The 25,963-nt window shown below is 45.0% G+C and overlaps 1 protein-coding gene across 4 annotated transcripts in view; it reads left to right on the top strand.

The window, feature by feature from the left end:
* XPO6 (exportin 6) overlaps positions 1 to 25,963 on the top strand; it is a 111,977-nt gene that overhangs the window by 81,899 nt on the left and 4,115 nt on the right. For all 4 annotated transcript variants that reach the window (XM_065559807.1, XM_065559806.1, XM_065559805.1 and 1 more), the window contains exons 12-22: positions 2,670 to 2,739; positions 5,079 to 5,238; positions 6,025 to 6,117; positions 10,147 to 10,291; positions 10,871 to 11,017; positions 12,404 to 12,593; positions 14,001 to 14,156; positions 15,744 to 15,858; positions 17,753 to 17,924; positions 18,414 to 18,575; positions 22,395 to 22,493. In XM_065559807.1, the coding sequence (XP_065415879.1) occupies positions 2,670 to 2,739; positions 5,079 to 5,238; positions 6,025 to 6,117; positions 10,147 to 10,291; positions 10,871 to 11,017; positions 12,404 to 12,593; positions 14,001 to 14,156; positions 15,744 to 15,858; positions 17,753 to 17,924; positions 18,414 to 18,575; positions 22,395 to 22,493 (1,509 nt within the window). The remainder of the gene's footprint in view (positions 1 to 2,669; positions 2,740 to 5,078; positions 5,239 to 6,024; positions 6,118 to 10,146; positions 10,292 to 10,870; positions 11,018 to 12,403; positions 12,594 to 14,000; positions 14,157 to 15,743; positions 15,859 to 17,752; positions 17,925 to 18,413; positions 18,576 to 22,394; positions 22,494 to 25,963) is intronic.

The raw sequence follows: 25,963 nt of genomic DNA, 5'->3' as shown, positions 1-25,963 counted from the left end.
AATTACTCTACTGTGGTATGTCATGGAGCTGTCTACGTACCTGAAGGCATGGAACACATTCCCTGAAAAGCAGAAAACTTGTTTGGGAGAAGAGAATGAAGCTCACTTGCTTTCTCTTACCGTTACACATATTGGTATTGTCAAGTCCCAAAAGCATGTTTGTGAAAAATCTTTTCTAAGATTAGTGCTAAAAAGTCATGGAAAGATTTCTGTTTAATTCCAATGAAGAATTGTTTGTATGAATAGAAACGTTCCCCTGCAGTGTTTGCAGCACGTTGCTAATGCATGAGTCAGCAAGTGAACTTTACTACAAACAATAGTGAAAGGGCCTGGTCTCCCTTTCACTGTAAGTGCAGAGTGAAATGCAGAAAGCAAACTGCATTTGGTGAAGAAAACATGGTTTTAAAAAACATTTCCCTGTGTTGTTAATATTACTTGGACTTTTTAAGAACATTCTAACCCTGTGGCTGTGTTCCTTCATATGAACTCCTGTTTCAGTATTAGGTATCTTTCCTTGGAGTCCTGCTCAGTTCATTCTAGGACATTAGATAACCCAAGAAACACTTAATGAGTCTCATGCACATGTTACAGTAGTTTGCGAAATGCGCTTGTAACATGTGACCAGCCTTTAGACCACAAATCAGTAAGTGAAATTGACTCCAGAATAAACTGAGTCACAGTAAATCCGTCTCTAATCTGCTGGACGTTCTGCATGTGGTGCCTGGCGCTGGGGAGTGAATGACCACGCTTCAACAGAGTAGATATCTAGATAGCTTTTATATATATATACACACACTATCAGCTTTTCCACCGGAAACTCCATTCAGGAAGGGCTTGTTTTAATTTGGTTTGGGCTCAAACTCAGCATCAAGCTCTCTCAATGTGGGAGCATTTTTATTTAGGATTGAATTATAATCAGTTGAGAATACTTGAATGAAAAGATCAAGGAGGCAGTAGACTTAGCACTCTCTGCTACCTGCCATTCCAAGCGCCTCTGTGTCTTGGTGGGAAGAAGGAATAAAACTATTCCCAACCTACCAAAAGAGTTTAATCCCAAAGGGAGAAACCGAACCTAGATATCTAGGTTTCTGTAGGGAAGAGAAGAGCCAATAAAGTCCCAAGAGTTAAACTGCTAAAACTTTAGCATAAGCCATGCGTAGGCTAAGATTTAGTCATGGATACTTTTTAGTAACAGTCATGGACAGGTCAAGGGCAGTTAACAAAAATTAATGGCCCGAGACCAGTCTATGATTTACATACCCCCTGACTAAATCTTAGGTGCTCTGGAGGTGGGGCACCAGGGGTGTTCTGGGAGGGGTGGGGGGTGGACCAGGGAACCGCTGATGCTCTGGGGCAGGGGGTGGCCTGGGACCATCGCTGGGGGGGAGGGGAGGGTGGTGCAGTAGCCAGAGACTGCCCCAGCAGTGGCCAGTGTGACTGGCTTTAGTAGCCCTGGGGTCAGTCGCGCCAGTGGCTGCAGATGTCACAGAGGTCCCAGAAATCACAGAATCCGTGACAGACTTGCAGCCTTAGCCATGCGTGCTTTTGGCTGTATTCAAAGCAGGAGAAAGTTCTTGTTGGTAAACCTCTGTCCTTGCTTGTAGGCATCAGAGGGGAATTATTCCAGGTTAGAAGGGATGAAAGGGACCTATTTTTCTTGATTTATCTGTTTAAAAAAAGCTAGATCTTGAGTTCCAGAGGAATACACTAGGGTTGACTTAGCCACTGGCAATGTGAACAGACGTACAGTATGCACTGCTAGAGTAACATGGTCGGTTGGGGAACCAGCCAAGATATTTCCTACACTCAGTGTTTTGTGTGTAGCATCTTCCTTCACGTAGGCACATCCTGTTGACAAGTTAGTGTTCCTAGTAACTGGTAATGCAGTTTACCAATGACTTTTGTGTTATGGGGGAGTTTAATGCTCTGAATACCTGACCTTGGAGACAACCTCTTACACAGGATGTTCCTTCCCTTGGTTCCTTTCTTTGAGGATATCCATCCACTCGTGTTACTGTTAGCAGCTTGCTAGCAGAGTGGCTGCAACATTTTCCCCATATACTACATCAAGGAAGGACTGAAAACACTTGGACTCAACCTCTTTTTTCTTTTCTTTTTTTAAGTGGAGTATATTGGGGGTGGCATTATTAACAGTTGTAAAGATGACAAACTGATGGAGATGGTGCAATGCAAGTTTTCCACACCCATCCCTGCATGTGCACCTCAATCCTGATCGGCAGCCGCACCTTCTGTTCACTGCTGGGTCCCATGCAGGGCTGCGTGTGCATTTCAATAATGACTAGCAACAGCCTGTGCTGCGCCATCACTGCCCTTCTCAGGTATCCAGTCATGTCTGCATTGACGATCAGTGTTGATGTGGAAAGGACAGCTGTTACTTGAGGAATTTCTCTAACACAGGGACCTTTCTGGTTTTGATGCTAGCTGTCTAGACTAGAAAAGCTTAAGGTATCAGATCCTCCAAAACCTACAATCCCTTCTTCCAAATGCCTTTTGTGAGACTAAATATGCGGGGGGAGGGGAGAGGAGGAGAAAATGGGAAGTAATTGTTCTCTGGCCCAAATTAATTGTAATGGAGAAGCATTAAAAGTCTATCTGCCTTAACATTAAAATCACACCTCTGTGTTGTCCCTTTTTTTTTTTCTTTTCAGTTCCCAGTTCTGCAGGATAACTTGGAAGTATACCTGGGACTACAACAGTTTGTGGTCACTTCAGGGACAGGTAATACCACTCTCCGATGTTACATTTCTCAGTTCTTTATACACTTAGCTGTAAAAATGTTGTATTCATGCATTAAGCTCCTGCTTGCTGTCAAATTGTCCATTACTACTTCAGCATCAATATTCTAGAGGTTAACCCCAAAAATTCTTCACGCCTGGATACTTACACACACTGCATAAGGGCTCAGCATTCAGAAATATGGGTTTGGTGTTTGTGCTCTGAGGAATCTGCTTTTTTGTTAGAAATGTGGTTTATATTGATATGTTTTCTCGTTGATTATGGTACTTGAAACAAGAAAACTGGTGGGGAGCACAGAAATGTTGGCGTAATGTAGCATGGTTGATATAGCTAAATGACTATCAGCTTTTCCACCAGAAATTCCATTCAGGAAGGGCTTGTTTTAATTTGGTTTGGGCTCAAACTCAGCATCAAGCTCTCTCAATGTGGGAGCATTTTTATTTAGGACTGAATTAAAATCAGTTGAGAATACTTGAATGAAAAGATCAAGGAGGCAGTAGATTTAGCACTCTCTGCTACCTGCCATTCCAAGCGCCTCTGTGTCTTGGTGGGAAGAAGGAATAAAACTATTCCCAACCTACCAAAAGAGTTTAATCCCAAAGGGAGAAACCAAACCCTCTTTTAGGCTGTTGGCTCACCTTGTGGGCTGGCTGTTTCTGACAACTGAGGAAAGGGTGGGTGGGGGGATATTAACTGGTTGAGAGATTTAATTGGGGGGGGTACAATTTATACTACATAGACACATGTCTCTAACCCTTTAGAATGTATCCCTTCCATTAAGCCTTCTGACATAGCTGTTAGAAGAATCTGCTCTATGCTAAATATCACAAGATGTACATGTTATCCACATCATTATCACTTAGAGAAGTTGAACACAAACCACCTAATATATTAAAATAAGCACATTTTAAATGCACTAAATCACTGCAGTGCATGCTGATGGCAGTCTTCGTTACTTTTAAGCTGTTTAACTGTTGCAAATCTGGCCCTGGCTCCCAAATGTTTTTTTTTTTTTCTAGTACTCTGGCTGCCCCGATGGGTCAGTAGAGTATAGTGATTTATTACACAGACAAGGCTCCAGAAGCTTACCATGCCGGATATTAGCAATTTGTGGATTTTGTTCTGCACCCAGGTTTATGGTCACTTCCCACGTTGAACTGTCACTACACATGTTCATGGAAGGCTTATAGACAGTGGTGTATAACAGAAGTTGGTTCAGCTGGCTTTTCATCTAAGGGGGGGCATGGATCAGAGCAGACAGCTTAGACTCAAGTACAGCTTCAGGATCATACTATGTAGTGCATGTCTTAGCAGTTTCACATCTTGCAATCTTGATGGAAATAGCTCCTACTTTTCAACATCAGTACTGAGACTAAATTGGCATGAGCGGAAAAAATATGCTGTTGTAATATATTTATCTGAACAGTTGAAAGGAAAGCAGGGAAAATTATTCAGCTATCCTCATTGTCCTTAGGCCTATGCATTACAATATGTATTTTCCAGCAGAGCGTCCCATGCTAGGTGACACTGTGTACTACTGGGAAAATAGAAATAAACATATACATTAGCAGTATGCTTATATAGCCTATTCTATGGGGAAAAAATTCCAGGATTCAGTATGTTACATGTATCTGGGTGCTGTGAGTGTAGATGGTTAGCCACACATTGTGTTTTCATCTGAATTTAATTCATCCAGGTTACAAATGTGGTTTTGTTGTTCCTCTAGGAATTTTTATATTCTGTTGCTATATAGACAAACAGCAGAGGGAGCCAAACTAACAACCTTATCCCCAGAGCTGTCAATCAGTAACCAAAAAAAGACACCTGTTAGCTACAGTTTAATCTGAAAAAAAGCAAAAAGTACATGGAAAAAGCCAAATGGCTGGGGAACTTTCTTTTCAGTCTTTTATAAAGAGAATTACAAATGATGGGTAGTGAGAACTTGAATCTATCTGCAAAAACTATATTTGACCGCGTCCATTTAAACTTGTTTTTTTCATTCTTTCCATCAAATGATGGTGCTCAGAGCTGAACTGTGACCCACGGGATAGTTAATTTAGAGACTGCTTGTAATGAAATTAGCATAAACTCTGCATTTCCTGTAGCTACATAATTGGGTTTCTCATCTGAAAGAGATGTATTTATTACAGATATAGGTTACATGTGCTTTGTGCTTACATTTTATAATATTTGAGAGAGAGAGAGAGAGAGAGAGACTCCAAACTGCCTGAATGTTAATCAATGGTTAATAGCAAACCAAAGCGCATTTACACTTGAATCTTGCCTTGCTTTCTGGCTAACGGACCACAATGTCATTTCAGGTCATAGGCTGAATATCACTGCAGAGAATGACTGCCGACGCTTGCACTGCTCCCTACGAGACCTTAGCTCCCTGCTGCAGGCTGTTGGCCGTTTAGCCGAGTACTTTATTGGGGATGTTTTTGCTGCCCGGTTCAACGATGCCCTTACAGTAGTGGAGAGGTAGGCAAAAGGTCACTGCATCAGGGAATAGTTTTGCCATCCCTCCACCAGTGCAGAGGAACTGCTTACCACTTTTAAGGCCTACCACCCCCACAATGAATAGCAAAAAACACAAACTACCTTCTGCCACAAAGTAACTGGAATGTCAGTCTATCAAATGCCAGAGGTATTGCTTCACCAGGGCTAAATTTCTCAAATATACCTCCAGTAATCCTTTAAATACATATTTTAGAGATAAGCAATAATTGATTACTTAAATGTTCGATTCTGAACAATTACTGGGAAAGTCAAGAGTCCACTCTCATGATGTAATTGCAGCTATTCTGACCTAATGGAACTAAGGATATAATTTGATTACTTCAGGTCGGCATCACCCAAAACAAAATCTCCATTGGATGTCTGTCTGATAAAGTACATATAAGAGCTGGAATCAGATTTCCATTTGATGCTTCTCCTCAACTCCCAAATAAGCATATGTTTAATCACAGCTTATACATAGTCCTGTGCTTACATTCAGAAATACTGTACCTATTCCTTAGAACAAGTTTGCTTGTGATGCAAAATGGCCCTGTTGTGCTAGACAATCTAGAGTGAGTGTGTGTGTGTGTGTGTGTGTGTGTGTGTGAGAGAGAGAGAGAGAGAGAGAAAGAGAGAAAACATTTAGTCAGTGTGCAGTCTAGCTGAGTGCCATGTTATGATAAAGTATATTCTGGTTGTTCTTGATGTACATGCACATCTGTATTTTACATTTCCTACACACTCCTTGATTTGCTTCTTTATTGGCAGGCTGGTCAAGGTAACACTGTATGGGTCCCAGATTAAACTGTACAACATTGAAACTGCTGTGCCTTCTGTATTGAAACCTGACCTTATCGACGTGTGAGTATGAGACTTTTACTGCAAAACCAAAATTATACTGTTGGCTTCCGAAGGGTTATCCTGCTATTGGTGTTCATAGGACCAAAAATGATGAGTGGAAGTAAGACAGTGTCTGAATTTAGGTCCCTTATTTCTTCTCCCTGGTGAGGAAGCATTGGAATCCCAAAGACTTGTCAGTATTTTTCTCCATTTACTTCCCATGCCAAGTGATACACATTTATCCTCCAGTGTTTCCTAGCTGACCATGAAGAAGCTTTGTGATCACTGTCCCCAGATCAAGGCTAACTAGCTGCTCTTCATACTCAGACCACTGTTTCCTCCAATTCATGTTCTTAGCCCAGCTGCCCAGTTCCATTCATATAATGAGATTTAATTTAAAAACAGTATTAGGGTCAGATGAAAAACAGCTACCATGTTGGCTCTAAATGCAAAGCAGTGATAACAGCCCATAATACACCTTGTACTGACTTCAAGGAAGCTCAGTTCGCTTGAAGTGTTAGGGTAATGAAAGTAATCCATGTAAAAATGGTGGCATCTTACATCCCTGCTCTGGGTATGTAGTCTGGACTTACATAGCAAATGTTTTGTTACTTCTGTTAGTGCTGCAGAGCCTGTACTACTATGGGAAAGTGAGCCAGGTTCTTATCTGGCTCAGGCATTAATAGAACAGTTAACCAAGTTACAATTCCAGAGCTAAATGCTGCCCTGGCTAAATTGTGCAATCCCACTTAAGATAATGCACTTGCATGGGTGTTACTAAGGCTACGTCTTCACTTACCGGAGGGTCCGGCAGCAGGCAATCGATGTTCTGGGATCGATTTATCGTGTCTGGTTAAGATGCGATAAATCGATCCCGGAAGTGCTTGCCGTCGACGCCGGTACTCCAGCTCGCCGAGAGGAGTACGCGGCATCGACAGGGGAGCCTTCCTGCCGCGTCTGGACCCGCGGTAAGTTCGGACTAAGGTACTTCGAATTCAGCTACATTATTAACGTAGCTGAATTTGCGTACCTTAGTCCGAAGTGGGGGCTTAGTGGGGACCAGGCCTAAGGATGGGAATTTAGTCCTCAATCTTTATTACTGTTTGTGATACAAGAGCCCGGAACACAGCTTAACTCTCAGATTTCAGGATGAGTATGTGCCTTTGTAAGTTATAAAACCCTTTTTTTTTTTTTTCAAGTTATAAAATGAGGAAATTTGATCCACAAGTTAAAACTTTAAAATAGCATTGAGACTCCACATTTAAAATGGAATACCACTTTAATGGTCTTCATCTCTCCATTATGCTCTGTTGAATATGCCTTTTTCTGCCAGCTGACCTTGTGAGCAGGGTTTAAATATGTCCTTTTGAAAAGTTTCTTTTGATTTGTGATTGCATATACTGTATATCAAACTTCTGAGATTCCATGCTGGTAAGTGGTTTTATCACTTAGTCCCCTGAGTCTCTCTGCTATTAATCCAAACTGAGTGTTGCTTACATTAGGTTCAAACTAAGCTTAACTTTTTCATGTTAAATAGCTCTATTGTCCCTTTCTCATAACAGCCCTACCAGGCTGGAATTCTTCTGGATTTGTTGGCCTGTTTTCATCCACTTGCTATCAATAAATCCAATCCTCCTGTCAGTCAAAGCAGAAATCCGTATTGCCCTAGTCTGACATCAGTTTAAGAGGCGTGCTTATTTCATTCTGTTACTGAAGTTGTGTAACTTTCACCTCCATCTTCTTTCCCTCATTACTATCAGTAAGGATCATTCTGGTCTGTAGCCTTTGACATGGCATTGAGCCTGAAATACAGAACACTTGAAACACCAACCCAGCAGTTTATTTTAATTTGACCTCTTGCTAACTTTCCTGTACTCCTGACGTATGCACAGTGGAGCAATAGCACAAATGTTCAGTTATACCACATGTCTCAACACACCTGGTGGGTGCAGTTACTAGGGCAAAGGCAACATTTTAAAGTAACTGCACTTACTTACTGTTGATTGAACTCCCAATTCATGTGCTAATCCCTGCCAAAAATAGTCTAGAGTTAAGCTGTAAACACTGAGGGAGGGGAGCAGTTTAAAACAACAAGAAAGAAACATTATGTTGGCAATCCAAAATTAAGTTAAACCTAAAAAGGATATTGAAAGTCAGCAAGATGTAAACACCTTTCTCTGCTTACCTTCCCCCTGTGGACACCTGTTAGCAGGATGGAGGTTTTGATAAAGCCATTCAGTTTACTAACACAGGCAGCAGAGATCTTACGAATCTGCTCCATGTGCTTTATTTGCACAGTGTGCCAGCCATATAGAGGGAATGCTGGAGTGTGGGGCTATGGTTTAATGCATAAAATATCTGGCATGCCCATGTGAAGCCCACCACCAGGAGTCCTTGGCATGTAAGCACTCTACTTTTTGCTCCAACTCTGTCTTCATAGTTTTACAAACAAGTTCTTAAGTCTTGCTACATGACAGCTTGCACATTAGAAATCCTGTAAACTCCTGGGGAATGGAATCTAATCCTGTGTCTTTGGCTGAAAGTTGCAGCAGTTTGACTGCATATAGCTCAGAAGAAAAGCTTACTGTAGTTATTTAAAGACTCCCTTCTGTTTAAAAGATGTGGAAATGTGCAGTCTTGACTTCCGTATTCTGGTTGATAGACTAGTTAGGTTACTGGTCAGTGTTTGGAATCTTTGATGTTGTGATATCCGCAACCTTGAAGCTCAGAGTATCGCTTGGTTTTCGGTTCTGTGGGCAGAGTTAAGGTGGATTGAAAAACTTCAAATATTTTCAAACTTTCAAGTGACTTTAAGTACAGCCATCACATTGAATTTTCAGGCTTTGTAATGTTTTTTGCAGGGAGGGGGTTGTATGGACTAGAACATTCTAAGTAACTGATTGGTATTTAGTTTTAAATTTACTTTAAAGTTCCCAGGCTGGAAATTTCCTTAGGTGTCTAAAATATATATTGAATTGTTCAGTGATGGGAGTCCTGCAGTCTCCAACCTGTGTGGAGCCAGCCCCCAAACTGTCCTGGGAGCAGGATCTCCTTTCTACCACCAGTCAAGTGGCTAGGTACATGGGGATAGGACACGTAAAATGAAACCACACCTCTACCTTGATATAACACTACCCGATATAACGCGGTAAAGCAGTGCTCCGGGGGGGCAGGGCTGCGCACTCCAGCAGATCAAAGCAAGTTCGATATAACGTGGTTTCACCTATAACGCGGTAAGATTTTTTTGGCTCCCGAGGACAGTGTTCTATCGGGGTAGAGGTGTAGTTGGTTTGGGGTGTGGTCTCTACACTGCTAGAGGCATACCTACTCTTCACATGGGCAAGAGCTGATCTAGTGTCCCGCCTCATTCTCCTGTCTTGACTGCCTCCCACTTCTTCCCGTCCATCCCTTTTGTGGCTGCTACCATTGAAGCCATGCGGAGTTAGGAACTCTACGGAATTATTCATGTCACCATAAATTGCTTTTATTTCTTCGCACATGCACACCTAATAAAAACCTTTACAAACTAGACCGATATCAGGCCTTATCAGGTGCTTAAATATGGCCATGAGTGTGGTTTCAATCAGACTGAATCAAGCTTGACCAACTGTTGTGCCAAAGGAAGTTCTGGAAATGTTCCAGAAGTGCAGCCCTCCTGTTTCTTTTTTTCTCTCTCTCTCTCTCTCTCTCTCTCTCTCTCTCTCTCTCTCTCTCTCTCTCTCTCTCTCTCTCTCTCTCTCTCTCTCTCTCTCTCTCTCTCTCTCTCTCTCTCTCTCTCTCTCTCTCTCTCAAAAAAAAAAAAAAGTCTTGTCTAGGTTGCCTTAAAGTTTCCAGAAATTCTAATGCATGTGTTAAACTTCAGACATGGACAGTTCTGGATGTCTTATAATGGGAAAAGCTATTGTACACCTTAACTCCAAGGAAAAGTGCCTCTCTGTAATATGTCATCAGAGCTACTTTACTGTATTCGAGACTTCCGCCATCCTGTTGTGGTCCTTCTGGAATGCCCTTTATCACATGTTTGTTACAATTGTCTCTCCCTCCTTCCAGCCACGCTCAGTCACTGGCAGCATTGCAGGCTTACTCTCATTGGCTAGCCCAGTTCTACAGTGAAGTTCATCGGCAGAATCCAGAGCAGTTCATCTCTCTAGTCTCCACCGCCCTGGAAGCAATTACTCCACTCATCAGCTCCAAGGTACCTTCATCAAAAAAGGCAAATACTTCTCCTAGAAACAAGAGGGTAAAACCTGAAATTAACATCCAACTTTCCATGCAGATGCTACTCTTGTCTCTATACATTTAGCAGGTTGGCCCTCAGGACATGTGACTCTGCAGATGAGAGGTTCTGTTTATTTGCCTGTGCAATGCATTTGTCTGCTTTCCAAGAACATGGTGAAAAACTTGGTGAGGTGTGAAGGTAGTGTCATCGAGACAAAAGCTGCCTTAAATAGCATCATAGAAATAAATGACAGCCAATCGCTGCAAGAGCAGCCTCTTAAGTAAAGATGGATTAATAAAGGTTTAATTATATTGTGGCTCCTTTAATCTGGGAGTTGAGAAATCTTCACACTCCGTGGTAAGGGGCTGACCTGTGTTCTGATTAAAGGCCACTGAATACTGACTTGTGCTTGAAGGCTAGTTTGTGTGAATGTTCTGTCTGTCAGTTTCAGTGTGCTCTTGAATACCAGTGCTGTGTCCCAGAAAGTCCACTGTCTCTTGACACTGGAGGACTGAGTTACTGCAAAGCTTAACCAGCACGTGCTCTCTTTTTCAGGTGCAAGAGAAATTGCTGTTGTCTGCGTGCCACTTGCTGGTCTCATTAGCTACTACAGTGCGGCCAGTGTTCTTGATTAGAATCCCAGCAGTACAGAAAGTTTTCAACAGGATCACAGATACCTCCGCTCAGCGGCTTCCTGATAAGGTGCTGTTTGACTCTAACACAAATGCAGAATGTCAGTTTAATTGGGTGCCCTGAGGAAACAATACCACAGCTTCTACCATCATGGTACATCAATTTCAGGGAAAGAGACGTTACTCCTGGATTCTGTAAACATTATGTGCAGCAATCAGAGTGTCTTGGCCTTTAATTTTTAGAGTAGAAGTACTAAAACTGAGGAAAAACATAAAATTGGAACTCTCAAATCTTATTAAACATCATCTTAACTTCCTGTAAATTGTACCTGATGTCCTGGCTGTTTTATGATGGCAAGAGCTCTGAATTATCTACATTTGATAGTTTTGTCTCTGAACCTCTGCATTCTAGGGCTGGCTATGACTCATGGAGAGGAATATTTCCATTCAGATTCCTTAGTCTGCATTCCCAGTTTAAATGCTGATTTGTATTAAGTAGTACTTAAAGGCCCTGGCAGAGATCAGGGTCTCCTTGTGTTGAGGACTGTTCAAACCTACTACGCGTCTGTCCCAAAGAACTTACAGTATAAATAACAAGACAGACAATAGGTAGGAGCAAGGAAGCGTTATCCTTGGGCTTGTGTACACAGTGCTGTGGACTATAGAGGGGCCAATTGCAGAGCTCACAAAAATGTGGCAATCTAACTGCCCTGTGTGGACACTGCTGGCACAAACTAAAAGATGCCTAGTTTGCATTAACGTACGTCCTCTTTCAAACAGGACTCTGTTAGTGCAAGCTGGATACCTTTTAGGATACATCTACACTGCAGTAAAAGACCTGTGGCACACCTGGGTCAGGTGACTGGCTACGGGGCTATAAAATAGCAAAGGGGAGGAGGACCTCAGAGCTGGGATTCCAGCCTGAGCCCAAACATCAACACTGCTATTTTTAGCCCTGCAGCAGGAGCCCACTGACACAGATGCCACGCTACACGTTTTTTTTTTTTTTTATTGCAGTATAGACATACCCTTAGTTCATGCCAGCAGTGTCCATGCAGGGCAGTTAGATCACAACACTTTGGTGGGCTCTGTAATTCCACATCCCTGTAGTCAATGCTGCTACACAGTGTAGACAAAGCCCTCATTACTCAGATGTAGAACTGAAGCACAAAGATTGAGTGAATTGCTCCAGGTTATCCAGAGAGTCTGGGAATTGAACCCAGGTCTGAGGCTGGGTCTAGTGCCTTAATCACAATACTCACCTTCCCCTTCTAGTTTGCAAGATTTCAGTTGCGTGTTGGGCTTTTAACGTCGCTCTTTTATTAAACTTGATTTCTTCAGTACTTATGCTGGAAACGCACTTCCATGTAAACTGAGAGAGGTCTCCCTTAAATGAGGCAATAGCAGGTTCCTTAAAGCTGCGTTGTTTCAAGCCTTAATGTTTCGTTGGTTCCAGGCCCAGGTACTGGTGTGCAGAGCGCTCTCAAATGTGTTGTTGCTGCCATGGCCAAATCTCCCAGAGAGTGAACAGCAGTGGGCAGTTCGCTCAACCAACCATGCCAGTCTGATCTCTGCCCTCACAAGGGAATACCGCCATCTGAAATCCAGTGCCATCCTGCCACAGAGGAAAGTGCGGCTGGAGGACAGTAAGTGCTCTGTTTCCTGATATGAACCATCCACCAGGGCAGCTGCTGATAGGGAGTCATTAAGCAGAGTTGTTCCAATAACTGCACTAGCTGGAAAGCCTGTACTCAGAGACTTATTTGGGAGGCTGAGGTGCGAGCGGTTAGATCAAATGACTGTTAATGCGACTGTCCTTCCCACCTTTTCAGTGAGTGTTTTAAAGGGAACTTTTGCTCCAGTGAGTTGTCAGTACACTTCTTCATTGCTCAGAGATCAGGATCAAGTTGTTGTTTTTAACCTTCTAGGCAGGAAAGATTACATTATAAAATACTCTAGTTGACTAATGCAGTAGTTTGGGGGGCTACCATTAGGCTATTATGCTGGAAATCTAGGTTGGCGGTAATGTTCCCAAAGATTTCAGCTGTGAGAAAATAGTAAGGATTTTGTCAAGACTCAGAGATATAGAGAACGCTTGTTGGGGTTGGGGATTGAAATGTCATGTTCTCTGCTAGCTAAAAGGGTTCCTATGCATGTTGCGGGGCTTTAGTTTTGAGGATCATTCTACTAAATATTATTTGGAATCCTAGATTATCACTTACAGCTACAGTATAGACACAAGGTGTTCAAACCTGGCACGTTCTGGAGAGCAGTGGTCTGCTTTATATACGGGACAAGTGTGTGGGGGTTGGGTTGTCTCAATCCTGAAAGGACGGTTGGTACTCATCAGAAAACTGCTGTGCAGCTTGAATTGGGCCAGTGTTTTCTCTCCTCCATTGATATTTACACAGTGCTTGCTTGCAATGTCTTCACTGCTGTTGTCATTGTCATGTACTAAATTGACCAGTGTAGCCCATTGTTCCAGCATGTTTGTTCTTTGTTTTCTTCTTGTCTGGTGTTACTTTAGTGGTCTCATTTAAACACATAGATAGTTAATCTGAATCCTAGAATATCAGGGTTGGAAGGGACCTTAGGAGATCATCTAGTCCAACCCCCTGCTCAAAGCAGGACCAATCCCCAGACAGATTTTTGCCCCAGATCCCTAAATGGCCCCCTCAAGGATTGAGCTCTCAACCCTGGGTTTAGCAGGCCAATGCTCAAACCACTGAGCTATCCCTCCACTTCTCTGTGATCCCATAGTCTCTGCCTCTTAATAGAAGCAGTAACCATTTGGACAAGCCAGGTACTTGAACACATGGCTAGGACTAAGCATGTGAGTTGTTGTCTTCAGTGGGCCTGTTTGCTTAAAATTAGGCACACTCTTAAGCACTTTTTGCATTGGGAACTTGAGCTGGTGTATAGTCATCTTGTCTGTGGAAAGGCTTCTAGGTTTTGGCCATTGTAGATGTGGATGAGTGATTTCCGCCACTTGGTTAGTTTTCTTAGTATCCCTGGAAAATCTCTCCTAACTCTTTCTTCATCTTGATTTGCAGCCAAAGTGATCATTCACCAGACACTTAGTATCTTAGAAGACACTGTGGAAAGTATCTCTGGAGAGTCTACCAAGTCTCGGCAGATCTGTTATCAGTCACTGCAGGAATCCGTGCAGGTCTCACTAGCCCTCTTCCCAGCTTTCATTCATCAGTCAGGTATAACAATAGGACAAGCTTTAATGCTGTGAGTAGCTCTTATGACCTACTGATAAATGCCCAAAGCCCATTCTGATAAAATTAGCCTTGGCACATACATGATGTGCATAGATTTGTTTGCCCAAGTGGAATGTGAATCAGTACTGTGGGCAGCTGTTTAACTGGGAACTTTTAGGTTAAGCTGCATCTTGGATCAGGAAAGGGTCAGAAGACATTTGATAGGGAAATGGTCTTAAATTGCTTAAACAACTGGTACTCCAGCTGATGAGGACGTAGTCATGAAAGGTACTGAATCCTCAAAATGCCCTATACCTGTTCCTCGGGAATGGTCCCTTGCCAGACACACAATGGAACAAACCTGGCTAAGGGATTTAAAAACAAAAAATGTTTTTTGCACATAATGTTACCTGGCATTTACCATATCTTCAGAATCTTGAAGAGGTGTGGAGGTGTAGCCCCGTTCAGACCAAGACGGACAGTTCTTGAGACTGCTTGTGAAGCAAATAATCCTGGGTCAGAGCCAGGCCCCAGAGGTCCTTGCTAACCAGTCTTATCCTGAGCAGGACCCCAGTTAATCTTGAGAAACAGGCTTTGTATCGCACTAAGGCAGCTGGCAGCTACAGCCCCCGGAGTACCCAGCATTTCACTAGAAAAGAGGCACCAGGGCAGCCTAGTGAGACCATCGTGGGTCACATCTAGTACCCCAAAGAGAGGTGGCAGCTTCTGCGGTGGAGCAGGAATACAAAACTGTTTCCCCTGGATGTGTAGAGAAGTAAGGAGTTGGGAGGTAGGAGGAAGAATAAGAGACAGGATAGAGGATAACTTTAAAGGCAAACAAAATCCAGTAGGGTAAGCTGATGTCACAACTCCCTGATTAGCCATTCTGGTGAATAGCTAGCAGACAAGGGAACAGTGAAATTCCCTTTGTGGACAGTCTCATGCAGTTGCAGTATTTATCCATGGTGGGACATGCACAGTGAAAGAATTGAGCAGATACAGCTTTAACATGGTTACCCAATCAAGTGTGTGAGACAGTGCTAGCACAAGACTTGACTCTGCAGTGATAATCAGTTAAGCACACAACCATGTGCTGGGAATTACCTCTGAATTCAGCCGAGTGTCTTTAATAATTACAAAAATCAAACCAGTCAGTTTCCTTTTTCTCCTCCTCCCTTCCCCCGCCTCTTAAAGGCACAAAGGCACGTGGCTTTTGAATTTCATATTACTTCCTGTTGATCCCGTATAAGCAGTGAACTGACAGAGCGTGGCCCAAGAGGCACCTCAGTACTTTCCATGTTGGTGGCTCAGACTAATTAAGTGGGTTCTCTGCTGTTAGCACTGTATCATGCTGGCTGGTTGTATAAAAGGCCACTCCAGTTTGCCTCTCCCACCAGGTGTCCGGTTATAAACCTTTGGTACCAGCCCTTAGTCTCTCATTTGCAATGGCAGCCCTACTGGTAATCCCAGCATGAATGAGTAAAGGGGAATCCAGCACAGGAGGAGCAGATCATTAACAAAACAAACATATGCGGTGCTTTACAGCTATCTCATTAACACCTTCTCTTGCCTTTCTTCTTTCTGTTATAGATGTGACAGATGAGATGCTGAGCTTCTTCCTCACTCTCTTCCAAGGACTGAGGGTACAGATGGGAGTACCTTTCACTGAGCAGATCATACAGACCTTCCTAAACATGTTCACCAGGTACCTGTCACCCCTGGTTGCCTAACACTGGTGAAAAGTTGTTCTTTCTGGACCCTGTGTGAGGAAGCTCTTTACCTTGAGAACGTCTGCTGTATGAGCAGCTTGCTGATTGGCCACTTCTCTAAAGTATCCATTAATATTTTCACCCCCTCAAAGTGCCTGGATTTTTTCCCAGGAATGAATCCATTGGGGGAAGGAGGCAAAAATGCTTTTTTAAAAGACCAGATGACTTGGAGGGAGGAGGCAGGTTACAACACCAGGGGTTGGTCCTGGGGCCGGTTTTGTTCAACATCTTAATTAATGATCTGGATGATGGGATGGATTGCAAACTCAGAAAGTTCGCGGATCACACTAAGCTAGGGGGAGAGGTAGATACGCTGGAGGGTAGGGATAGGATCCAGAGTGACCTACACAAATTGGGAGGATTGGGCCAAAAGAAATATGATGAGGTTCAACAAAGACAAGTGCAGAGTCCCATGCACTGCTACAGGTTGGGGACTGACTGGGTAAGCGGCAGTTCTGCAGAAAAGGACCTGTGGATTACAGTGGACGAGAAGCTGGATATGAATCAACAGTGTGCCCTTGTTGCCAAGAAGGCTAATGGCATATTGGGCTGCTTTAATAGGAGCATTGCCAGCAGATTGAGGGAAGTGATTATTCCCCTCTATTCGGCACCGGTGAGGTCATGTCTGGAGTATTGCATCCAGTTTTGGGCCCCCCACTACAGAAAGGATGTGGACAAATTGGAGAGAGTCCAACGGAGGGCAATGAAAATGATTAGAGGGTTGGGGCACATGACTTACGAGGAATGGCTGAGGGAACTGGGCTTATTTAGTCTGCAGAAGAGAAGAGTGAGGGGAGATTTGATAGCAGCCTTTAACTACCTGAAGTGGGGGTTCCAAAGAGGATGGAGCTAGGCTGTTCTCAGTGGTGGCAGATGACAGAACAAGGAACAATGGTCTCAAGTTGCAGCGGGGGAGCTCTAGGTTGGATATTAGGAAACACTATTTCAGTTGGAGGGTGGTGAAGCACTGGAATCGGTTACCTAGGGAGATGGTGGAATCTCCATCTGTAAAGGTTTTTAAGGCCCAGCTTGACAAAGCCCTGGATGGGATGATATAGTTAGTGTTGGTCCTGCTTTGAGCAGAAGGTTGGACTAGAGGTCTCTTCCAACCCTAATCATCTATGCTTCTATGAACACAATAAGCTATCCTCTGCCAGCAAACACATCACATTCCCCAGCTCCTCTCATAAATAGGTGGGAACAGGTCTTGTATGAACAAAAGGGGGTGTTTTGCTTCTCTGAATCTGAAACAACATTCAGGAATTGATCTCTGCCTCCAGCATAGGCCAAGACTGGGAGCTTCTACCTCTGTGAAGGAAAGAACCTCCCTAGGCTGCTGCACCTTGCATGTGACCATGAATTAGCATCAGTGCCTCGCTCAAGAAAGGATAGCCTTTCCAGCTGCAGGATACGTGCTGTTTATAGTGGCCTAACTGGATGGGGGAATTGACTGCCCACCAGTCATTAATCTGGGGCCTGCACGCAAATGCTGTGAGGCATGTTGAGGAAATGGTAAAGCTATTGTAATGCCTTATGGTTTCATCTAAGACAAAAGAAATATTGCAGAACTGACTTCATGTCCCTGTTCTTTGTTGCTCTTTAAGGTCTGGATCAGGAGAATATTGAGTGTGCCCTAATCATCCTAAATCTGTGGAAGCCTGGGTGGTTTGGTGTCCCTTAGTCACACAGCCAGCTCCCTTCTGAGATTGGCTGCAATCAGTCTATAGCAACACCTCAAACTAAATTAATGGTGGTTGTCTCCAAATCTTTTAATTTGTCTAAACATCTCTCAGACTTCTGACAGCGGCAGTGACTTTGTTTGTGTCCTAGAGAGCAGTTAGCAGAGAGCATCCTCCATGAGGGCAGTACTGGCTGTCGTGTGGTTGAGAAGTTTCTGAAGATTCTGCAAGTTGTGGTACAAGAGCCAGGCCAAGTGTTCAAGCCTTTCTTACCCAGCATCATCTCGCTGTGCATGGAACAGGTCTACCCCATCATTGCAGAGGTAAGACAACTCCCATACAGCGGGCAGAGTTAGTGTCCAATTAAAATCCTGAGCGGGAGAGGAGGGGAGAAGCAATTTCATTGTTTTTTCATGCTATCGCAGTCTGAGCCACTAGATGGGGCGAGCTGGGACAGAATTACTGTTAGATCTGGAGCCTGATCTGGGTTGAGGTCATTGCCTGGTAGCTGTGAAGAAGCTAAATTTGCAGATATGTTCAAGGCAAGGCTTCAGGACTCACTATGTGTAGAGTGGGGTTTTTGCATAGCCCAGATGAGCATTGGGTCTCATGCTTACCCTAGAGGAAAATAAGCTTGAAATTCTTGGTCATCAGCTCAGCCATGCCCTTGCTATAATGGAGCACCTCTGGTCTGAAATACTGTTCTGGATGACCACCTGCATGTTATGGGGAAGAGCTATTTGTAGTGGGATCCACTGAAGTAGCTGCTTTCCACCAGAGCAGTCTGTTCTAAGATTCTGTTTCTCCCCCAGCGCTCATCTCCTGATGTGAAAGCAGAGTTATTTGAGCTACTTTTCCGGGTCCTCCATCACAATTGGCGGTACTTCTTCAAGTCTAGCGTTCTGGCAAGTGTCCAGAGAGGGATAGCAGAGGAACAGATGGAGAATGAAGCACAGTTCAGTGCCATTATGCAGGTAACTCAACAGCTCTCACAACATGAGAACTTAGGATTTCCTGATGGGAGGTTATGTTGTAGTGACCAGACAATTAGAAACTCTCAGGGTTGACTCAAACTAGGTTTAACATGTTGAGTTCTTGTTGCACAGCTATGGAAGGTTACTCACACGTGGGATGTGTGGTTTTGTAGACAAGATGCAGACTATCTTACCCTGTAGAACATAAAGGGATAGTAAGCATCTCAAGGGGTCACTTTCTCAATGTGGATTTGTGCACTACAATGATGCATCACACCCCACGTGCAGAACTAAAGCGTCACTGTTACCTTTACCACCACAAGTCTCTTGATGTGCAGTAGGACAATCTAGTAGTGAGGAAAGCTGGTATGGTACTAAGGTATTTCTTCTGGATTTACATTGACTTGTTACTATAAGATGTTCCACTATATCTGGACCACCACATCTAGGAAAGAACAGTTATTGGCTATTCTTTAGCAATGGTGGGCAACTTGCGGCCCGCGGGCTGCATGAAGCCCATCAGGGTAATCTGATTGCGGGCCGCGAGACATTTTGTTTAAGTTGACTGTCTGCAGGCACAGCCCCCCGCAGCTCCCAGTGGCCGTGGTTTTCCGTTCCCAGCCACTGGGAGCTGTGGGAAGCGGCGGACCGCAGGGATGTGCTGGGAGCTGCGGGGGGCTGTGCCTGCGGACAATCAGCAAAATGTCTCGCAGCCCGCAATCAGATTATCCTGATGGGTCGCGTGCAGCCCACAGGTTGCCCACCACTGTTCTATAGGCTGTGGATCTATGAATAGAGAAGGGAAATGAAATATAATAGCCTGCAGGTAAAGCCTATAGCATTCTTTCCAGCCTGGGGAGCCAGAGTCCTAAAAAGCATAAGAGTTCCTTGTTTCAGGTTTTACTCTGGCATTTATCAAAACTGCTCGAGCCTGTGAGTACTTACCTCTTTAAGAGCAGGATGAGCTCTCCAAAGGGTTTAACGCAACTTGCAGCAAAATTCAAAACATCATCCCAATTGATCGCCCAGTCAGGCTGCCTGATGCAATGCTCTTTACCTCCAGCCTACTTCAGAGTAAACAGAGCCTTGCACCATGCCCTGGGAGCTCAGGATCTCTGGGGTCTGGCAGGCCTGCACAGGGCAAAGAGTTCCAGAGGCCAGGGCCATCCATTGAGAGGTCAGATCAGAGACCTGGTCACAAAACTGCCTGCAATTGAGAGCTCACAGGAATGGTCCTCTCTATGGTATTAGAAATGGAGATGTTTCTTTCTCATTCAGAGAGTTAAACCCTGTATTGAACTTTCTTTGTGTCCTGCCCCTTTCTGGTATCCTGTGTATGCGGATAATTAGTGCTTGACAAGCAGGGGTTTAAATCTTCAGTGCAGTAGCCTGCAGCGTGCTAACGGGCCATGTGGATTCTGCTGCTGCACACTGAAAGTTCCATAGTATCCTGTGACCTGCTGCTGTTTCCAGGGTCCACATGGTCCACAGGCAGTGCACAGCAGGCTGTAGATTTACAGCTCAGCTTGCCAAGCACTAACTCCCCAGATAGAGAAGCCCTTAGTGTCCACTGAGATCTGCTAGGACTCATGGCTCATCTCTGCATTACCACCCAGGCTATGCAGGGCTGCCTGAGCATGTTTGTTCTTGCCCCTTCTCTGACAGTGTGACTGGACTGAACCTTTCAGCTGCACCTTTCTAAAGTGGCATTTACTCAGTAATTGAATATTAGCTGCCTCTTGGCCAGCAATTCTGGGCGACTTGGTTTTACTAGTTGGCTCCTGCTCTTTTGATGGAAAGCTGTTACTTAATGTTCTGCAAATGTTCTCTATGGTAAGAACAGCCTGTGTTATCCAGTGGAGTGCCAGCCTGGGCACTTGCTGCCCTATCAGGTCTGTGGCTGGATTTTGAAAAGTGCTGGGTCATTTTTGACCATTAACACTGAGTTGCATGGCTATCAAGGGTGATCTAGTCTCCTGTTACATGATGGAAGCTGTGGTACCGTATGGGAGGCATCAGGTAGAACTTTCCTACATCCCATACCTTGTACAATATAAAAGCAGCTTGGCATGTGAGACTGTCACACTCCTGAAGCCTCAAGTCTTGGCCTCTACTTGTGACAAGATACTAGTCCAGTCCAATCCAGCAAACTTTATATTCCTAGACCCTTTGTGGCTTGTCTTTCAGCTAGCTGCAGTTCCAGCTCCTTTTGTTTTATTACTTACTGTAGTAATGTGTTATATCTGCCTATCGTCCTGCCCTCTGGATGTTTATCCAGATGTTTAAAACAAAACATCAACATGTGTACTCTCCCTCTTTCCCTGCCTCCCACAAAGAGCTGACCAGATAAAAGCACCTCATAATTTAGACCAGTGGTTCTCAAACTGTGTGTCGGGACCCCAAAGTGGGTCGCCACCCCATTTTAATGGGGTTGCCAGGACTGGTTTAGACTTGCTGGGGCCTGGGGCCAGAGCCAAAGCTGAGGGCTTCAGCTCTGGGTGGTGGAGCTCAGGTTACAGGCTCCCTGCCTGGGGCTAAAGCCCTTGGGCTTTGGCTTTGACCTCCCCACCCGGGGAGGCGGGGCTTGGGCTTTGGCTCTGGCTCAGGCTTCAGTCCCCCCTCCTGGGGTCATGTAGTAATTTTTGTTGTAAGAAGGGGGTTGCGATGCAATGAAGTTGGAGAACCCCTGGGCTAGATCAAATCCTCCAACCCACCCATACATCCAGCAAACTTTGGTTCTAGCTGACTAGCAAAGGGAGAGAATTTCATCACCAGCCATTCCTCCAGTGAGAACCCACTAGCTCCAGTTCTCAAGAGTCTCAATCGAAGGACTGTTCAGAGTGTCTCAGATGTGCTTAGACTTCAGTTGAAGTTTGGTCATTTTTTCTGGTCTGGTATCTGCATGGTTTGTTAAGCAATCACCTCTGCTCTGTGGGTTGACTGGAGTTAGGAGTGTCATGAGAGGTTCTTGTAACTCCTGGGGGGTTTGTCCCTGGGACGTGGGCTCTTCACTACTCTGGATGGGTTTTGCATTTGTTAGGGCTCTGCCTGTATCCTTGGAGTATGGCATATTAGATACAGGAGAGTCTCCCTGAGCTCCTTGAGGATATTTCCTGATGAAAACTGAGAATAGGTCCTTTTTGGCAGGAACATTACTCGGAGGGTGAGTGGTGGAAATGGTACCTTTCTGGACTGCCAAAGCTGAAAGCTCAGCTTCCCACATTGCCATACTCTGGGGTTGGCTGTGTGTGAGGTCAGGTTCACAATGAAAGCAAACAGCTGGGAGGGAGGTGGAGGGATTGACCGAGACAAGCTGAGCCACATCCATCTACAGTTAACAGCTGGAAGGGTGTGAGTGAGGTCCTGAAAAGGAGACAGGTCTTTCAAACAGCCCTCAGATTCTGCACTGGGGAGAAGTGGTGGTTGAAGCACTACCTCTGCCGCCTGGGCTGACTTCTGCAGGTGTCTGTTTCAAAGGAGGCCAGGCACCTGCCCTCCCAGCCTGGGCACTAGGTAGCAGTTCCCTGCAGGAGAGCGCGAGCAGGATTAGGGTATAATGGCAGTATATCTAGTACAGAAATGGGAGTTAAACCTGAAAAGCTCAGACAACACAAGCCTCTGGGCTAACGGAGGGCCCTGCCAAGTGGTATGTACTCTGATGCCAGGAGATCCAGTTGGACACCAAATAGTCTAATATATAGATCTGCCTTTGGCCAGCACTTGATGTCATGTGCTCCAGTCCTGTCTGGCAAACCTGCATGCTGGCCTTTAGGCATATTGCTACTCATTCCATCTCCTAAGATCTGTCTTTTTCCATAGGCGTTTGGCCAGTCCTTCCTGCAGCCTGACATACACCTATTTAAACAGAATCTCTTCTACCTGGAGACACTGAATACCAAGCAGAAGCTGTACCACAAGGTGGGTGCCAGTTGGTCAACTCCTATATGTGCTGTGTGCAGCAGATAGAGGGCACTGTGCTGAGCCCTGCTATATAGCAAGTCCTGAGCCACTGCTAGGCTGAGCAGTGTGACAGTATTATGGTCTGGTATCTCGTGAACCCGGAATGCTAGAAATTACTGCTTGATGGTACTGGCAAGCTGCAACTCCAAGCTCTTGGTGATATACAGCACCCCTGGAGAGGTTTCGGAGTAAAGGCTGTGGGCGGGGAGTGCAGCAGACCTTGAGTCATCGTGTTTCTAGTGGTGGTTGTGCTAGGAGCACAGAGCTGGGGGCACAGCACGGATTAAATCAACATTCCCCTCAGCCTGTTGCACTGGTGTCTGGTACAGAAGTGATCCCACCTCTGCACTGGTCACAGTAAAAACCTGGTGGGCTCTTCAACAACAGTAGGGAAGAGGATGGAAGGAGTCACCCAAAATGGGAGGGGAGGAAAGGATTCACTGATTGGGGCAAATCTTCCCCCTCTCCTGAGCACAAGGGGCACAGAATAAGTGAGCCCCCACCATCACTTAATCTCTCCATGAAAGCAAGTCCCAGATAGGAGCCTCCCCCTTGTGGAAGCAGAAGAGGGAAATTTGCCATCCATCCAAACATCCAGAAAGGACTGGGCTGGAATGAATGGAAGGACCAAAAGCTATTATACTTAGAGGTTTGAACATGGTAAAGGATGACTTTGGGGGCTGGGGTTTGGACTAGGGCTGTCAAGCAATTAAATAAATTAATTGTGATTAATCAGATTAATCATGATTAAACAATAATAGAATACCATTTATTTTTAAAAATTTGAATATTTTCTACATTTTCAAATATATTAATTTCAATTACAACACAGAATTCAAAGTGTACAGTGCTCACTTACATTTTTTATTACAAGTATTTGTACTGTAAGAAAAACAAAATAAATAGTATTTTTCAATTCACCTAATACAAGTACTGTAGTTCAATCTCATCATGAAAATTGAACTTACAAATGTAGAATTATGTACAAAAAAAATCTGCATTCAAAAATAAAACAATGTAAAACTTTAAAACCTGCAAGTCCACTCGGTCCTACTTTTTGTTCAGCCAATCGCTCAGACAAATAAATTTATTTATATTTCCATGCGATAATGCTGCCCACTTCTTGTTTACAATGTCACCATCTGTTCTCACTTTCAGGTGATATAAATAAGAAGCGGGCAGCATTATCTCCTGTAAATGTAAACAAACTAGTTTGTCTTAGCGATTGGCTGAACAAGAAGTAGGACTGAGTGACTTGTAGGCTCTGAAGTTTTACATTGTTTTTGTATTTGAATGCAGTTATGTAACAAAAAGATCTACATTTGTAAGTTGCACTTTCACAACAGAGACTGTACTACAGTACTTGTATAAGGTGAATTGAAAAATACTACACCTCTACCCCGATAGAACGGGACCCGATATAACACGAATTCAGATATAATGCGGTAAAGCAGCGAGGAGCCCCGGACCCCTTAAAGCGCCACCCGACCCCCGCTGCTTTACCATGTTATATCCGAATTCGTGTGGAGCCCCGGGCCTTTAAATCCCTGCCTGAGCCCGGCTGCCAGAGCTCCGGCAACGATTTAAAGGGCCCGGGGCTCCCAACAGCAGCTAGAGCACTAGGCCTTTTAAATCACCGCCAAGGAATCTGCTCCAGTCCGGCACGGTGTACTGGCTCTTGCCGTATGCCGTACCGGCCCGAACCCGATATAATGCGGTCTCACCTGTAAGGCAGTGAGATTTTTTGGCTCTGAGGACCGCGTTATATCGGGGTAGAGGTGTATTTCTTTTGTCTATCATTTTTGCAGTGCAAATATTTGTAATAAAAATAATATGCACTTTGATTTCAATTGCAACACGAATACAATATATATGAAAATGTAGAAAAATGTCAACTGGTATTCTATTGTTTAACAGTGCGATTAAAGCTGTGATTAATCGCAATTAATTTTTTTAATCACGATTCATTTTGTTAATTGCGTGAGTTAACTGCGATTAATCGACACCCTAGTTTGGACTCTTCAGTGGAGGAAGGCTAATGATCTCTGTGTGAAGCATTTGGCTCTCACCTTGGCAGGCTGCAAGGTATTTAACCTTTAAAATCAAGTCATTCTAATTGTCGTGTGGAGTTCCCCCCACTTCAGTTCTGGCATATTGGCCATTGTCTTGAAAGACTGGAGGTAGAATCTGGGGCTTAGCCCTCCTGGCTACCGGATGAAAGCAGGGACCCCAGGTTAGGACCAGCTACCACAGAGGAACTCTGTCCTTGACCTGTATCAACAGCAGGCTGTTGTGGCTGGTGCACTAACTAATCTTCAAGACTTGTTGGAACCTCTGGTGCTTTCGTAAGCATCTGGCATTGGGTGGGCGTCTGGTGAGCTGGAGTGAGAAAGGGACTTACTGATCTCCTGCTCAAGTAGTGGATGTTTAAACTGCCATCGTTCTTCTGAGTCCATAACCCAGGGGTGGGCAAACTTTTTTGGCCCGAGGGCCACATCGGGGTTGCACAACTGTATGGAGGGCTGAGTAGGGAAGGCTGTGCCTCCCCAAACAGCCTAGCCCCGCCCCTGACTGCCTCCTTCAGAACCCGCAACCCATCCAACCCCCCCTGTCCCCTGACTGCCGCAACCCCTATCCACACCCTGCCCACAGACAGCCCCCCTGGGACTCCCACCCCCTATCCAACCACCCTCTGCTCCTCATCCCCTGACCACCCCCTCCTAGGACCCCCCCCGCCGCTAACTGCCCTCCCGACCCCTATCCACATCCCAGCCCCCTGACAGGCCCCCCAGGCTCCCATCCCCTGACCGCCTTCCCAGAACCTCCACCCCATCCAACTGCCCCCTCCTCCCTGACTGCCCCCCAGGACGTCCAGCTTCCTTACCCACCCCCCGCCCCCTTACCAGCAGCAGGAGCTCACAGCTGCAACACCCGGCCAGAGCCAGCTGCGCTCCCCATGCTGCCCAGCGGAAGCGGCAGGCCAGAGTGCGGCCTGCACTGCGGCATGGCTGCGAGCGAGTGGGGACAACGGGGGAGGGGCTGGGGACTAGCATCCCCGGCCCGGAGCTCAGGGGCCGGACAGGATGGTCCCGCGGGCCAAATGTGGCCTGCGGGCCATAGTTTGCCCATATCTGCCATAACCATTGAGCTGAATGGGGCCAAATTCACCCCCTGCCTTACACCAGGGATTAATTTGGCTCACTGTTCCAGTCCCTGCAGATTCAGCACTGCTATGCTGGTTCACACTTGGGATGTGTTCTGCACAGTCAAAGGAGCTAGCGGCTTCTGTTCCTAAGTGAAAGCTGAAATTCTAGAAAAAACATTAAGGCCTCCAGCAAAGGGATGGTCAGATGCAGCTGTGCTTACTGCCTTGATCTGGCCTTCGTCCTGGAGAATTGCTTCTCCCCTTGGTGGGCAAGCTGGCATGG

This window comes from Chrysemys picta, chromosome 10 (assembly GCF_011386835.1).
Source record: "Chrysemys picta bellii isolate R12L10 chromosome 10, ASM1138683v2, whole genome shotgun sequence".
Classification (NCBI taxonomy): Eukaryota; Metazoa; Chordata; order Testudines; family Emydidae; genus Chrysemys; species Chrysemys picta.
Note: the sequence above shows the minus strand (reverse complement) of the source record. Positions and strands in the feature narration are given on the sequence as shown.